Source organism: Garra rufa, chromosome 7 (assembly GCF_049309525.1).
Source record: "Garra rufa chromosome 7, GarRuf1.0, whole genome shotgun sequence".
Classification (NCBI taxonomy): Eukaryota; Metazoa; Chordata; class Actinopteri; order Cypriniformes; family Cyprinidae; genus Garra; species Garra rufa.
The window spans coordinates 32,624,000-32,638,068 of NC_133367.1; the positions used below are offsets into that span (position 1 = coordinate 32,624,000).

The 14,069-nt window shown below is 36.8% G+C and overlaps 1 protein-coding gene and 1 long non-coding RNA gene across 2 annotated transcripts in view; one reads left to right on the forward strand and one right to left on the reverse strand.

Moving 5' to 3' along the window:
* LOC141338114 (complement factor H-like) overlaps positions 1-14,069 on the reverse strand; it is a 39,622-nt gene that overhangs the window by 14,573 nt on the left and 10,980 nt on the right. Inside the window, 1 exon segment of the mRNA XM_073843675.1 lies at positions 7,134-7,278. Coding sequence (XP_073699776.1) covers positions 7,134-7,278 — 145 coding nt within the window.
* On the forward strand, positions 9,495-11,343 carry LOC141339302 (uncharacterized). Its single transcript, XR_012355929.1, has 3 exons — positions 9,495-9,835; positions 9,924-9,995; positions 10,976-11,343. It is a non-coding gene; the product is annotated as an uncharacterized lncRNA (long non-coding RNA).

Sequence of the window (14,069 nt, forward strand, 5' to 3'; positions counted from 1 at the left end):
TCGCTTCAGGCGTTTACGACCGGTTGCAGATGTGTAGTCAGACTCCGTGAAATGCTGGCTGCACACGTATGTACTCCCTCTCGAAACTGCAAAGCTTTTGCCTTCATCCCGCCGAATTGCGTGAATCCACCGTTTCTTAGATTCTTCCTCAGTTGGAAAAGAATGAAAATTGAGATATGGCTGTTTTGTTGAACTATTAGAACACTTAGGGACGCAACAACAATTTCTCCCTGTGCTCGCCGCCATTGACACGGACTTGAGCGGAAGTTATTTTACGCTACTATTTGAAACTTCCGCTTATCGAATGCGGAAGTGTGATAAAGGCCTATTAAGGGGTAACAAACCAGATATGCAAACTGCAAAGAACTACATAACTATACTGAAATTACGGTGTACGTTTCTGTAATTATAGTGTACCTATTAAAGAACGAACATGTAGGTATAAGGGAAGAATATGTTAAATTTGGGTAATTAGGGGGTAACAACTCAGATATGCAACCTGCAAAGAACTATATAAGTATACTGAAATTACGGAGTACGTTTCTGTAATTATAATGTACCTACAGTATTAAAGCAGGTACGTGTAGGGAGAACATATGTTACATTTTGATAATTGGAATAACAACCAGATATTCGACCTGCAAAAAACTGTAAGCAAACCTAAGTTACGGTGTTAACAGGTATCTCTATTACTGTGCCAGGCATAAATCGTACGTTTGGTGTATTTACACGTAAGCTTTTTTAAATTACTGGTAAAATACACTCTTGTTGCATGTAATTACAGGGTAAGTGCGCCATCTGCGGGCTGTAAATTAAAGTGGCGATTGTTCCGCTCTTGTTCAAAGAAGTTACAGGGTAGGTACACAATACATAGAAATTTGACCTCATAATAATTCGTATGTATTTTACGTAAAATGTGGTTCTACAAAACATACATTTATTTACGTTTTTACAGACACTAAACTATAGGTCTACATAATGTTATCAAGACTACACTTTAAACCCTTAAAATACATACAATTTCTGCAATCGTTTAATCATTCATGTAATATTAACTTCGTTTGCCGTGGTGGGACACATAAAGCCTTTTCTCTGACATGCTGTGACTAATAACAGAACCATAAAATACACGGAACACGCATCTTAATTACAAAATGAAACAATTTTATTCGTGTGCTGTAACCCAGATCTTCAGAATCCATACGATTTGCGAGGACCAGAACCAAATTCAAGCCTTTATCCGGCGATCTTCATCTGCATCCCGAACAGCGAGTCCAGCAGCATCAGCCATAAACCCGTGCTGTAGTGAATTTTGCGACAGGAAAATCGGACGTTCATTGGCTCTCGCCTGCATTCGTCACAGATTACGACATGCCGTTTTTCTGGTGAAATGTGTTGAAATGATGCGTGGGCGCCTTTGAGGAGTGGATCAAGACAATAATCTGAATAATATTTTCAGCAGTTAACAATTTAAATTCTGCTCTCATCCTACTGCACCTCAAACCTACAGTATTCCGCCAGAGAGGACTGTGGCTGCAGACGCATCGTTATTTGGATTACTTTTTTGTACAGCTGTTGACATTTTTGCAATAAATAAATGATTATGATTGCACTTTCCTGTCTTCTATATTTTTATTACTGTACAGTCATAGTTAACGTTAGGTTTAGTGGTAGGAGTGAGATTAGCAACTTTAAAAAATATGTTCAGATATATTTTAGATATATTTTCAGATTGTGCGTATATGTATTGTACCTACTCTGTAACTTCGTTGAACAAGGGGGCAACAATCGCCACTTTAATTTACAGCCCGCAGATGTCTACTTACCCTGTAACTTCTTTGAACAAGAGCGGAACAATCGCCACTTTAATTTACAGCCCGCAGATGGCGCACTTACCCTGTAATTACATGGAACAAGAGTGTATTTTACCAGTAATTTAAAAAAGCTTACGTGTAAATACACCAAACGTACGATTTATGCCTGGCACAGTAATAGAGATACCTGTTAACACCGTAACTTAGGTTTGCTTACAGTTTTTTGCAGGTTGCCTATCTGGTTGTTATGCCCAATTATCAAAATGTAACATATGTTCTCCCTACACGTACGTGCTTTAATACTGTAGGTACATTATAATTACAGAAACGTACACCGTAATTTCAGTATAGTTATGTAGTTCTTTGCATGTTGCATATCTGGTTTGTTACCCCTTAATTACCCAAATTTAACATATTCTTCCCTTATACCTACATGTTCGTTATATATAGGTACACTATAATTACAGAAACTTACACCTTAAATTCAGTTTACTTACGTAGTTCTTTGCGGGCTGTAATCTAAAGCGTTACCAACAAAGCTAGTATAGTTTTAGTGGAATAAAGCAAAGCAGAACAATTTAATGACAGCTAACTTCAAATTTAGATGCACATTTGAGTTTTATAGTCAGTGAAAGTTCATGGAAAATAAACAGAAAACACTATAAATTCAGATCATTTATAAATAAATGTGATGTACAAACACGATATTATGTATTGTAAAACTTATTGGATGTTTATCCGTTGATGAGACAAGTTACTGAGACACTCTGTGTATCATTGTGTTACCTTGAGCATTTGTTGAGACATCCACAATCATCAATAGAAGAAAGAGAAATATCTTACAATATTTCATTTTAAGCTGTAAAACATAACATTTTAAACTTAGTGTGTCACAGTATGAACAGTCTTGACTGAATCACCTACCAAATATTTAGTCTTTAAAGGTGTTACGAGCTGGGTTTGACTCATGTCATCTAGTCGCTTCTATCTATGTCATCTCTCTCTCTGATTCATTTTCCTTATTCAACACACAATCAATGCAGAGATTTATTTAGTATTAAACATGAGTACTGATGAAAAACACGGTTTACCTGCTTTCCAAAAGATAAATTGCAGTGGTGAGATGAATCTCTGACGTCTGTGTAGTGTAGAGAAAAAGCAACCGTCCCCTTCCTTCCACCCTGACAAACAGGACTTCAGCTCCACCCCCAAAAAAATCTGTTGAAAACTTGACAGCCCTCTTCTTCAAACAAAACAGAAAACATATCACCTACCAAAGATATATTTAAAGACTGATTTACTTTCCTTATTTAACACAAATATTTCTTTAGTGTTAAACATAAATTAGTACTGATTAAACCTTAGATAACCTGTTTTCTAATATATTTAATTATAAACACATCTGCAGGTGTGATGTGAATTTGTGAAGCCTGTATTGCTAAATCCAACCTTCCTCTTTCCTCCACCCCACCAAACTGAACTGGATACTAAAAAACACAGAGGACTTTAGTGCCTGTTTGACCCTGTTGCTCTGTCCATGTTTGTGTGCTAATATTAGCTAAAGTTACGCAATTTAATCGACTTGATTTTTTAAAGTATACAATATATACTTTAGGGTTTGCTAAATTAGGCTAAATAGATATTACCTGCAAACAGTCTTGAATTCCTGTTAACATTTTACATGGCTGGTGTAAATACTCATCTGACCAGAGTTGTTTTATTCCAGTTTAACTCATTAAAAGATAAATTAGTAACTGATTTAGATTATAAAGATTATGATTGTTTCCTGGAGTTAAATACATTCACAGACTTATCTACTAGAAGAAAAATGTAGGGTTAAAAATGTTAATATCATTTCATGCAGAAACATCTGAAGCATATTACATTTAATATTTATTTATTTTTTGTTTTTCTTTGCAATAAATCCAAAACAGACAAACTGGAATGGGAAAAATATTTTATTTTTATTTATTCCATTTGTTTGTGCTTATTAGTACAGCTGATGGTTCAACAATGCTTTATTTCCACTGTCAAACACACTCAGGTAAAGTCATCTCTCCATCATTACATTATGTAGTGTGAACATTTGTTGCTGATCAACATAGGCCAACTCTATACCTCTTCTATCCATTATCTTCTTTATCACCATACAGGGCTCTGAAATAAACCCAGTATGTCAGTAGCAGTGTCACAAAATTCATTAATTTACTGATCATCACAACCTACAACATAAACTACAAGATTACATAATGAATATTATTCGCCTCTGGCAACACAAACCAGCAGTTTGTTCCAGGCTGCAGCAAAGTCAGATTGTGCAAAGGACTCATTTGGTTCCCTGGTCTTGTGTCCAATTACCATCTAGGTGATAAGGTTTTCGCTGGGGATCTGTTTTTGGGGCACATCTAGTTGACGTGGTCTCCGCTGAGATTCAGGGCTGTCAAGATCATCTCTAGGTCCTGATCCATCGTCTGATATGGATACAGAATGCATCTCAGTGGCTACGGTGACCTTGGAATACAACAAAACAGACTAATATTAGAGACAATTCTTCTTATGATGTAGCAAAAGTGTTAGTGTGTTATGTGTGAGCCAGGTTAAAGAGATGGTAAAACATTTGCTCATACTGTCTAACTCCTTTGAGATTGCAGGCGAGTTGCGACATGTGACGGGAGCGTAGACCAGCCTGGCGGTTGATGTATGCTTCAGTCGCTGTATTGTCCGTATGGACCAACACGTGCTTGTGGCTAACTCAAGGCAAAAGAAATGCCACTGCAGTCGAGGTCCTGTGCAGAAGCCCGAGACTGGCCCTGGGACTCAGTCGTGTGGCCAGCGCTAAAGCGGTTTCATATGAACAAGCCGAGCGGCGTATAGCTGCTGTAACTGTGCCCCAGTAACACCACTCGGCTTGTTCATATGAAACTGCTTTGGCGCTGGCCACATGACTAAGTCCCGAGATGGGCATGGCACCGCAGCATGTTCTAGGTCGGCGTAACCCCCAGAACGTCACTGCCTCTTTAGCCCCTGGTCAGACATGACAGGCTGGGGTGCCATATGCAACGGGCCAGTCTCAGGCTTCAGCACAGGACCTCGACTGCAGTGGCATTTCTTTTGCCTTGATATGCCCCAGGAGCCTCTGAAAATTTTTTGAGAGGGGCCGCTGTCTTTTGCCTGAACATTTTCAAGCAATTGCGCTGACTGTGCACGCTCAGTCGTGAGGTGCGCTGTCATGTTGACCTAATCCAGCTCCATACAGAGAAAAGAGAGCTGTGCACAGGGGAGAGCTAGCTCTTTTCCTAGTTGACCCGAAGGTCCCTGTGTTCATAGAACAAATCTCTCAAGTGAGCGAGTGATCGAGAAGTAGAGGATGTGGGTGCCCTTCCGCTAGTGTGGGGTCAGAGCAGCCTCTGTGAGATTGGTAAATACGCAGTGGAACAGGGACAGGCCAAAGGACTTCAGGTCGATGGCTGCAAACCAATCCTGGTGGCGTGCACACAAAAAATGTGTTTCGAGGCAAGAATTTTGAACAGTAGCCTAAAAGGGACCATATGATGAAGGAAGGACTGTAAAGCCTGACTTCATCTTGGCTGGAGGGTTTGGCTCGATTGCGTCCTTCAGCAGGAGAACTGCAATCTCTGCAGGCAGGACAGAGGCATCCATGTCCAAAAGGACAGATGTAAAGGAGACGCCTCTTAACTAAATTGCGAAGCCGAGTCATACCGTCTGGATCAGCCAGCGAGACGGTCTGGAAGCGCTAGCCAGGCTTAAACAGCAGATAGAAATCTAACTGGCCTATATAACAATATTGTAAGCTCTTACTGTTGTGACATGCCAACATCTTTGTAGTGCAAAAATCTCTTTCCTTAAAAAAAAAGAGAGACAAGGATAGCCATTACTAACTGGACAGAGTAAAATAAAAGCAAAGACAACTACACAATCAGTAAAATGCTATAAAGATCAGTGAGTGATTTTCTTTTTCCATTTTTGTTTAATTAACATTCCTAACAGACTTATTTTCTACTGTCATTTTAAAAGCCACGAATCCAATGCATCCAATACATTGATCCAACCGTTTTTCTTATAATTGTTTGCGTTCATTTTAGACACAACCGTCTGTGTTTGTGTGAGTACTTGCAAGATTGGTATTTCAAATAAGTGTGCGTTTATTTAAACATTCACACGCCACGAAACAGAACACATTTCTGTACTTTAATACTGACAGGCGTCTAAGCGCGGAAGTGCAGATCTTTCGTGTCTTTAAGCACGTCCTGTTTTTTCTCTTTCCATTCATCTGTGCTTTATCAATGTAACGTGTCAGTAATTTGACCAATGAAAGCTGTGCAGATATATTTTCATGGCATAGACAATATAACAAAATATAATATACAATGACACTGAAACTACAATGGCTTGTTAAAAAAAGACGGAAGAAGGTGTACATTAATGATAGCAACATAATCTCTGCCGATGTCTCTGACTAGCCTTTAAAAAGCAAATATTCAACAAAACACATGTACTAATCTATTAACTTTGACTTTAATATCATATCATCAAGTTTCTTAAAAGGATAGTTCACCCAAAAATGAAAATCTGATGTTTACTGCTTACACCCAGGGCATCCAAGATGTAGGTGACTTTGTTTCTTCAGTAGAACACAAATGAAGATTTTTAAACCGGTGTAGTCTGTCAGCCATATAATGGCAGTGGATGGGCACCAAACCTTTAAAAGTAAAAAAAAAAAAAACAACAACAAAAAAAAAAAAACGATTGTTTCGTCTCTTAGGACATCAATGTATCGTCACAAGCCGCAGGGTGTAATTTGGATTTGTCTGTGCATGTTTTATTTATTTTTTTACTTTCAAAGGTTTGGTGCCCATCCACTGCCATTAAATCACTAACAGACTGCAGTGGTTTGAGTTAAAAATCTTTGTTTGTGTTCTACTGAAGAAACAAAGTCACCTACATCTTGGATGCCCTGGGGGTAAGCAGATAAACATAAAATTTTCATTTTTTGGTGAACTATCCCTTTGACAGTATACTCAAATGTATATGCATACATACTCACCAACCAAGCAAGATGGCTGTTGATCAGAAAATTTGCAATCCAAACCTTTATGACATCAGTGGTCACATAACTTTCACAGCACCCAAACAAGTCATGTAAACATAACTAGGGACATTTGAGTAACTAGTATTTTTAGTACAAATTGTAAGCTTTAATATATCTACATCAGTAAGGTAAACAAACAATAGCACTTTAAGTAAAGTCAGCAAAAATAAGTAAGCACATTTGTTAGTTTTTACAGTGTGTGTGTTTACCTTCACATTTAGGAAATTGGCTGTTCCATTCTCCATTTAATTGGCAGGTGATTTATTTCTGCCCCTTTAAAATCAGTCCTTGTTCAATGCATGAATATGTTAAATTATATCCAGGTTTGACTGGACCCTCAAGATCAGGGAATCGCTCCATACACAAACACATGGACTCACATGGTTCAATGTTCAACTTGCCATCACAATAAAATTGATCATCTCATTCCACCAATAATCCATCTAGAACTGCAATAAACGTAACGATTGTCACCATTGCCTAAATAGTCTTTTCTTCAGATGGTTCAATGTTGTTTGCTTCAAGAATCTCAGGTGTCCTTTTACACGGCTCTATGACAGAGATAAAATACAACTGATTACAAAACACTACAAGAGGAGAGTGGATTAAGAGAATCATTTGGAAAAGAATGACTTACTCAGACATTTTGGAGGAGTTTCCTATTTCCCATTCTCACACTCATAATATTGCTTTTGCTCCTTTAGCACATAGCATGTCTGGCAAATGTTATAAACCTCTATAATCACTTTACCATCCTGATCCCTGATGATATAAACTCCATTTTCAACATAAGGAGGTGGTGGGCGGATCTTACACTGTAAAAAGTTTTCACCAGTTTCAACTTAAAAACTTAAGTTTAACAGACTTAATCAACTTAAGTCGTTTAAACTCACAAGTTATATCTGCTTATTGTAATAAGTTAAAATGACTTGTAGTTTTAAGCTGATTTAATTCAAAAAATTAAGGCAGCTGCTGAACTTAGGTTTTTAAGTTGAATTCGGTGAAAACTTTTTACAGTGTACCTATAAACAAATAACAGTATGAGGCACATTTTTGTCCATTTTATTCAGTGTTTTATAGTGTTCACTTCATTATTGTGACAATTTAGTGAACATGAGTTGTTTCCTGCTTGTTTTGCTGTCATTGTCAGCTGATGTTTATTATGAATCGAGTTTAATTTCACCCACGGTAAATGCATGTGATTTTTGAAAGACTACAGTTTAAGTGAATCACTTTGTCTTTTCCCTTTTTAACAGATCCATTGTCCTTCTGGAAATTGATATGGCTGAAGGCATTTGTATTTTAGAATTTCTTCATTGTGGTGTGTGACATTTTACTAATGGAACAAGTAAATGCAAAATGTAGAATTTGCACCAGATATGCTAGTGTATTGACTGTATGTAAAAAAAAACACATTGCTTTAAAACAAATATCCCTCTTCCAATATCTTGCCAAGTAGTTTTTCCCTCTAGGTTGATCAGTTTTACTCCAAATGTGGTTGACTTAAGTTATGTTACATCTTTTTCTATTAATAATAACTAAGTCTTGTCTGCTATTTACCTGCAGCTTTTGAAGATCCCAACACTCACTGAAAAAAATGATTATGGCCCCAATTAAATTAAGCATGATTCAATTTCGCTAGTTTAAATAATAAAAATTTAGTTTTTGATTTTAATTAATAAGTATTAATTGGTTTTAAGCGAATTACATGTGTTTTAAATCCAAGCCATGTGAATTAATTAAATTCAGTTAGAAAATATTAAGTAAACTTTCTGCGCATGCGTACCAATGCACATTCTCCCTGGCGCCAAAAGGAGTTTCCAGTCACGTTCACGGTTCACGGTGGGAACTTTTCATTCCGGACCCGGAGTTTTCATCATTCGGTCGATTTACACGGTGAGTAATATTTATGTGAGTAATAATGTAGTGTAGCACTGTTTATTACAGTAAATAGTTTGTTCGCTGTATAAATAATATCTGCAAAATGAGTCTTTGAGAGAAATTCCACAGCGACCAACGGACGGTCACATATAACTTACACAAATAACACAAATAATACTTTTTTTATGTGACAGAATGTACTTTTAAGATATTTTTGTATGAAAATGTAGTTGTGTAAGCCTAAAATACGTCGTTTATTTGAAAGGATAGCGTCTATTTAAATGCTTAAGCGCTTTCGGAGATGCTCAGGCCGGTAACGTTATTGGTGTTCCCGCCTAAGTAAAGTTAACGTTACCACAGCCAGTCCTTCGGGAATCTGCCGGCTTCTAATGTGGTTAAACATAACGTTAAATCCTTTTGGACGGGTCATCTTTAATGTCCTTAACTTGTTTGTTCAAGAGCAGTTTGTTTTGGCGGAAGGTAAGGTAGTGCTTGCGTGATACCGAAAAAAAGTATTAACTTCTGTGGCAACTATTGCATTTAAAGCAATGATGGGCAGATCGTATCCTTAACTGCGTGTTTGTACTGTAGAATTGTTTCCACAGACTCAAACTTTATTTGTGGTGTTACGTTAGATGTGTTTCGTTCATACTGGACACCATCACAACTCCAAATAACTACGCCTTGTAATAGAAAGTTCCGGGAAATCAAAAATATGGACGAAGGCATGAAGTTATGAGGGGAATTTCCAGTTAGTTCCTATCAGTAAATCTCACAATATAACATTGGATTTCTGAATGTTTTTAGTGTTCACAATTGTAATCATGTGAACATGCCCCTTTTTGCTAGCTTTAATGGTGCAGCATGTAAACTGTTTTAAACTAGCAATAATAATTATTGTGTTTTTACTTTCATTTGAGGGACTCTCTGCATGTTCCTGTGACTAGGACACATACCATTTCCTTGATGCCAAAGGAAGTTTCCAGGTTCGCCACTTTCCTGAAGTTGTGTTATTCCAGCAATATGCACAGTAAGTATTTTTAGTATTAAAGCATTTTACAATAAACAGTTGACTTTAATGAAATATATCATATAATGTAATATGTTATGTTCCACAGATCACTGCTGTTTTCCAGAAAGGAGGTCTTACTGGGAGGAAAATGGTCAAATATTTCGGCATTTTACAGGAGGTATGTATTCATTTATCAAGTGTCTTTTCCTTTCCCATATGTATTATTATTTAACACAGTGATGTCAAATACAGTGTCCAGACAAAAATGTCTCTGCTTGAATTTAAATTCTACTTAAATTTCAAATACTAAAAGGGTTATAGTTGCCCAAAAAAATGAAAATTCTGTCGTTAATTACTCACCCTCATGTCTTTCCAAACCCAGAAGACCTTAGTTTATCTTCAGAACCAAAAAAAAAATAATTTTTTTTTAATGAAATCTGAGAGGTTTCTGGACTTGCATAGGCAACAATATAACTGGCCCAAAAACGTACTAAGGACATAAGTGTAACCATTTATGTGACATCAGTGGTTCAACCGTATCTTTACAGAGCTAAAGAATAATTTTAATGTGCAAAGAAAACAAAAATAACTTTATTCAACAATTCTTCTTCCTGCCTCCATTGTCAAGACTACAATGACATATGCGTGTGTTTTTCTTTGCTTATAAACATGGTTCAGCCCATGCATGTTCATGTCAGCAACACCAAACACTTGTGTCATGGTGCTCTCATGAATGGCAGACGGTGGCGCGGAGGAGTCTGTATTTTTGTTTTCTTTGCGCACAAGTATTCTCGTTGCTTCATGAAATTACTGTTGAAACACTGATGTCACATGGACTATTTTACCAATATCTTTAATGTGTTTCTTGGCCTAAGAACATTTCAGTTGAGTTGCGTTGCTGTCTATGCAGGGTTAGAAAGCTCACAGATCTCATTAAAAATATCTGAATTTGTGTTCCATTTGCAGATTAGGAACAACATGTGGGAGATATACAAATAGATTTGTCAGTTTTCTTTCTCATCTGCTTCCTTTTACTTTAACTTAAAAAAAAAACAGCTGTTTATGATGACATACTGATTTGTTTTTGTGCATATTGGCTGGTAAATATCAGTTGATACCCAACCCTACTAATAACAGTTTCTTTTTATTTAAATATAGGACAGTCAAAGAGATGACTCCTTGAAAGACCCACAACACATCACCATGGGCATACCTGTAAAATCCATTACAAATTGCAGTTTGTTGCATGAAATATGAACAGTTTTAACACTATTGTTTTATTCACTATTGAAAAAATACAATATACTGTTTAATCACTATATACTGTTGCCTGTTTCCACATATTTTTTATTAATTTTGCAATTCCAAGTCCACACTCAACAATGTGGCCTCTTTCACCTGTGAATTTTTGTTAATTTTTATTTTGTGAATGTGCAACGTTAAGTAAGCACTTGTCTTCCAAACACTTGTTGTATATACAAAGAAACTGTTACTGAATTTACATTTGATGACATTAAAAATAAATTCAAAACATTAAACTTGTTGTGTGTATTTGCAAAGCCATTTAAGAACCTCTCCTTAAGAAAAGGATTTTTTTTAAGGTAAGTGATTAAAACAATTTTGAAATTTAGTCAACAAAATGTGATTATTTAAATGTAGCTAAAATAAATTGATTGCAACCACTTACCTTAAAAAATTTGAGTAAATTCAATGAATATTTTTTCTTCAGAAACAATTAAATAAATTAAGAGGAAGTAGCATATTTAAATTGAGCTGAAATTACTCATTTTTTTAATACTAAGTTAACTAAATAAAATTGTTTAAATCCAAATAAATGTGTTTGTTTAAATTTAGATCAAATCAATTGATTGCAACCACTTACCTTAAAAAAATTGAGTAAATTCAATGAATCATTTTTTTCAGTGTAACTTGTCACATATAATTAATCCCCAATTTAGTTGTAAAAAGTATACTATGATATTTGAATAATTACTACATTACAGTTTTTTTTTACAGACGCTAGGACACATTTCTCTATACTTAGGTCACTTTTGCAAAACTCTTCACACAGTGAGCACAACAGAAGTCTATGTGGGCTAAACCGAGGACCAATTATCATTGTTTTGGCACAAAATGCATTCAATGACTACATCTCTCAAATTTCATTCATTCTTTTCTCACTCAGACACAACAACTGCCAAAAATCTGTGTACGTACAGGACATTTTGCACGTGCTTACATACTGTTTTCAAAACTGTTAAACTTGTTCAAAACAATAACATAATGCAAAACTGAATAAGACAGCAAAGTTCAACAGCAATATTTTATTGAAACATATTTCAAATCTAAAAATGTGAGTAGATTAGCATTACTATTGTATCTGTATCAGTGGATGGTGTGTATACAAATTCTTGTATTTTGGAATTACTTAGTGCAAAAAAATAAAAATAAATAAACAACATAAAATATTGACGAATTCTGCATCATGTCTGATTCATTCCAGTAACATATATTGTAGTTATAAACAATACATATTGCAATTATAAACAGAGGTGTGCCCTTGTTTTACACAAGAAAACACTGTGTAATGCTACATGTTGTTAGTGTTTTTTAGGTCATTGTTTTGTGGGTGACAAAGTGTGTTTGTCGACTGTCAACCTTTGCTAGTGTTCTGGAAGAATGAGTTTATTTGAGACCTGAATAAAGTGTTTTGGTAGTTGTAGTGCATTTTGAATGTGAAATGAACTGCTTTGCCAAGCTGAAAGTCGGTTAGGAGAATTGTGTGAAGAGTTTTGCAAAAGTGACCTAAGTATTGAGAAATGTGTCCTAGCGTCTGTAGCGTCTTCTTTTTGGTAAAGGGATGTCTTGAACTCAAAGAGCCAACATTAAATAACTGACTTGTATGTTGTCACTGAAGGAAAGGACATAAGGTGCGGCCAAGTATGGTGACCCATATTCAGAATTTGTGCTCTGCATTTAACCCATCCAAGTGCGCACACACACTCCCATCCCCCTACCTAAAATCCCTGTTGTACCCGAGACTCGAACCTGCAACCTTTGGATTACAAGGCCAAATCTCTAACCATTAGGCCATTGAGTTTAATAATAATAATAATAATAATAATAATAATAATAATTCATTACATTTATATAGCGCTTTTCTAGACACTCAAAGCGCTTACAGTGTCAGGGGTATCTCCTCATCCACCACCAGTGTGCAGCATCCACCTGGATGATGCGACGGCAGCCATAGTGCGCCAGAACGCCCACCACACACCAGCTTACTGGTGGAGAGGAGACAGAGTGATGAAGCCAGTCGGAATATGGGGATGATTCGGGGGCCATGATGGTCAGAGGCCAATGGGTAAATTTGGCCAGGATGCCGAGGTCACACCTCTACTCTTTTCGAAAGACATCCTGGGATTTTTAATGACCACAGAGAGTCAGGACCTCGGTTTAACGTCTCATCCGAAAGACAGTTTTGGCAGTATAGTGTCCCCGTCACTATACTGGGGTGCTAGGACCCACACAGACCACAGGGTGAGCACCCCCTGCTGGCCTCACTAGCACCTCTTCCAGCAGCAACCTAGTTTTCCCAGGAGGTCTCCCATCCAGGTACTGACCAGGCTCAGCCCTGCTTAGCTTCAGTGGGTGACCAATCTTGGGCTACAGGGTGATATGGCTGCTGTTAAATTAATTTGTTCAGCGATTTTATTCTAAATATCTTTCTAAAGCAGAATTTACAGATGATATAATTTGTGTTTTCACAAATAATGTTGTGTGTTCAGTTTTACAGCAATAAGTATTAATAACCTTGGCTTCTAGGCCTAATAGGGGTCATCTATTGCAGTCAGTTCAAATTCTCACATTAGTTAAACAAATCTGTGTAAATAAAATGGGTGGAAATAGCTGAAAGTAAAAAGAAACCAAACTCACTGAAATAGTTTGAATGCCAAGCTTTATTCTGAAGCAGTGATTACACAATGTCATTGCCATAACATGTAACAAGCAAGTGTGTATGTGCGTGTGTGCGCGCGCGCGCGCGTGTGTGTGTGTGTGTGTGTGTGTGTGTGTGCGTGTGTGTGTGCACATGTATGTTTGTGTGAAGCTAAAGTTGTTGTGAAATGCAGTTTCAGATATTTATATTATGCTTCCCAGGGTTTGCCAACTTTTTGCACCAAAACAGGTAAAACCTGACACATGCCTTAGTGCCGTTTACAAAGTATAAACTGTATAAACAGTCTTCACTTCA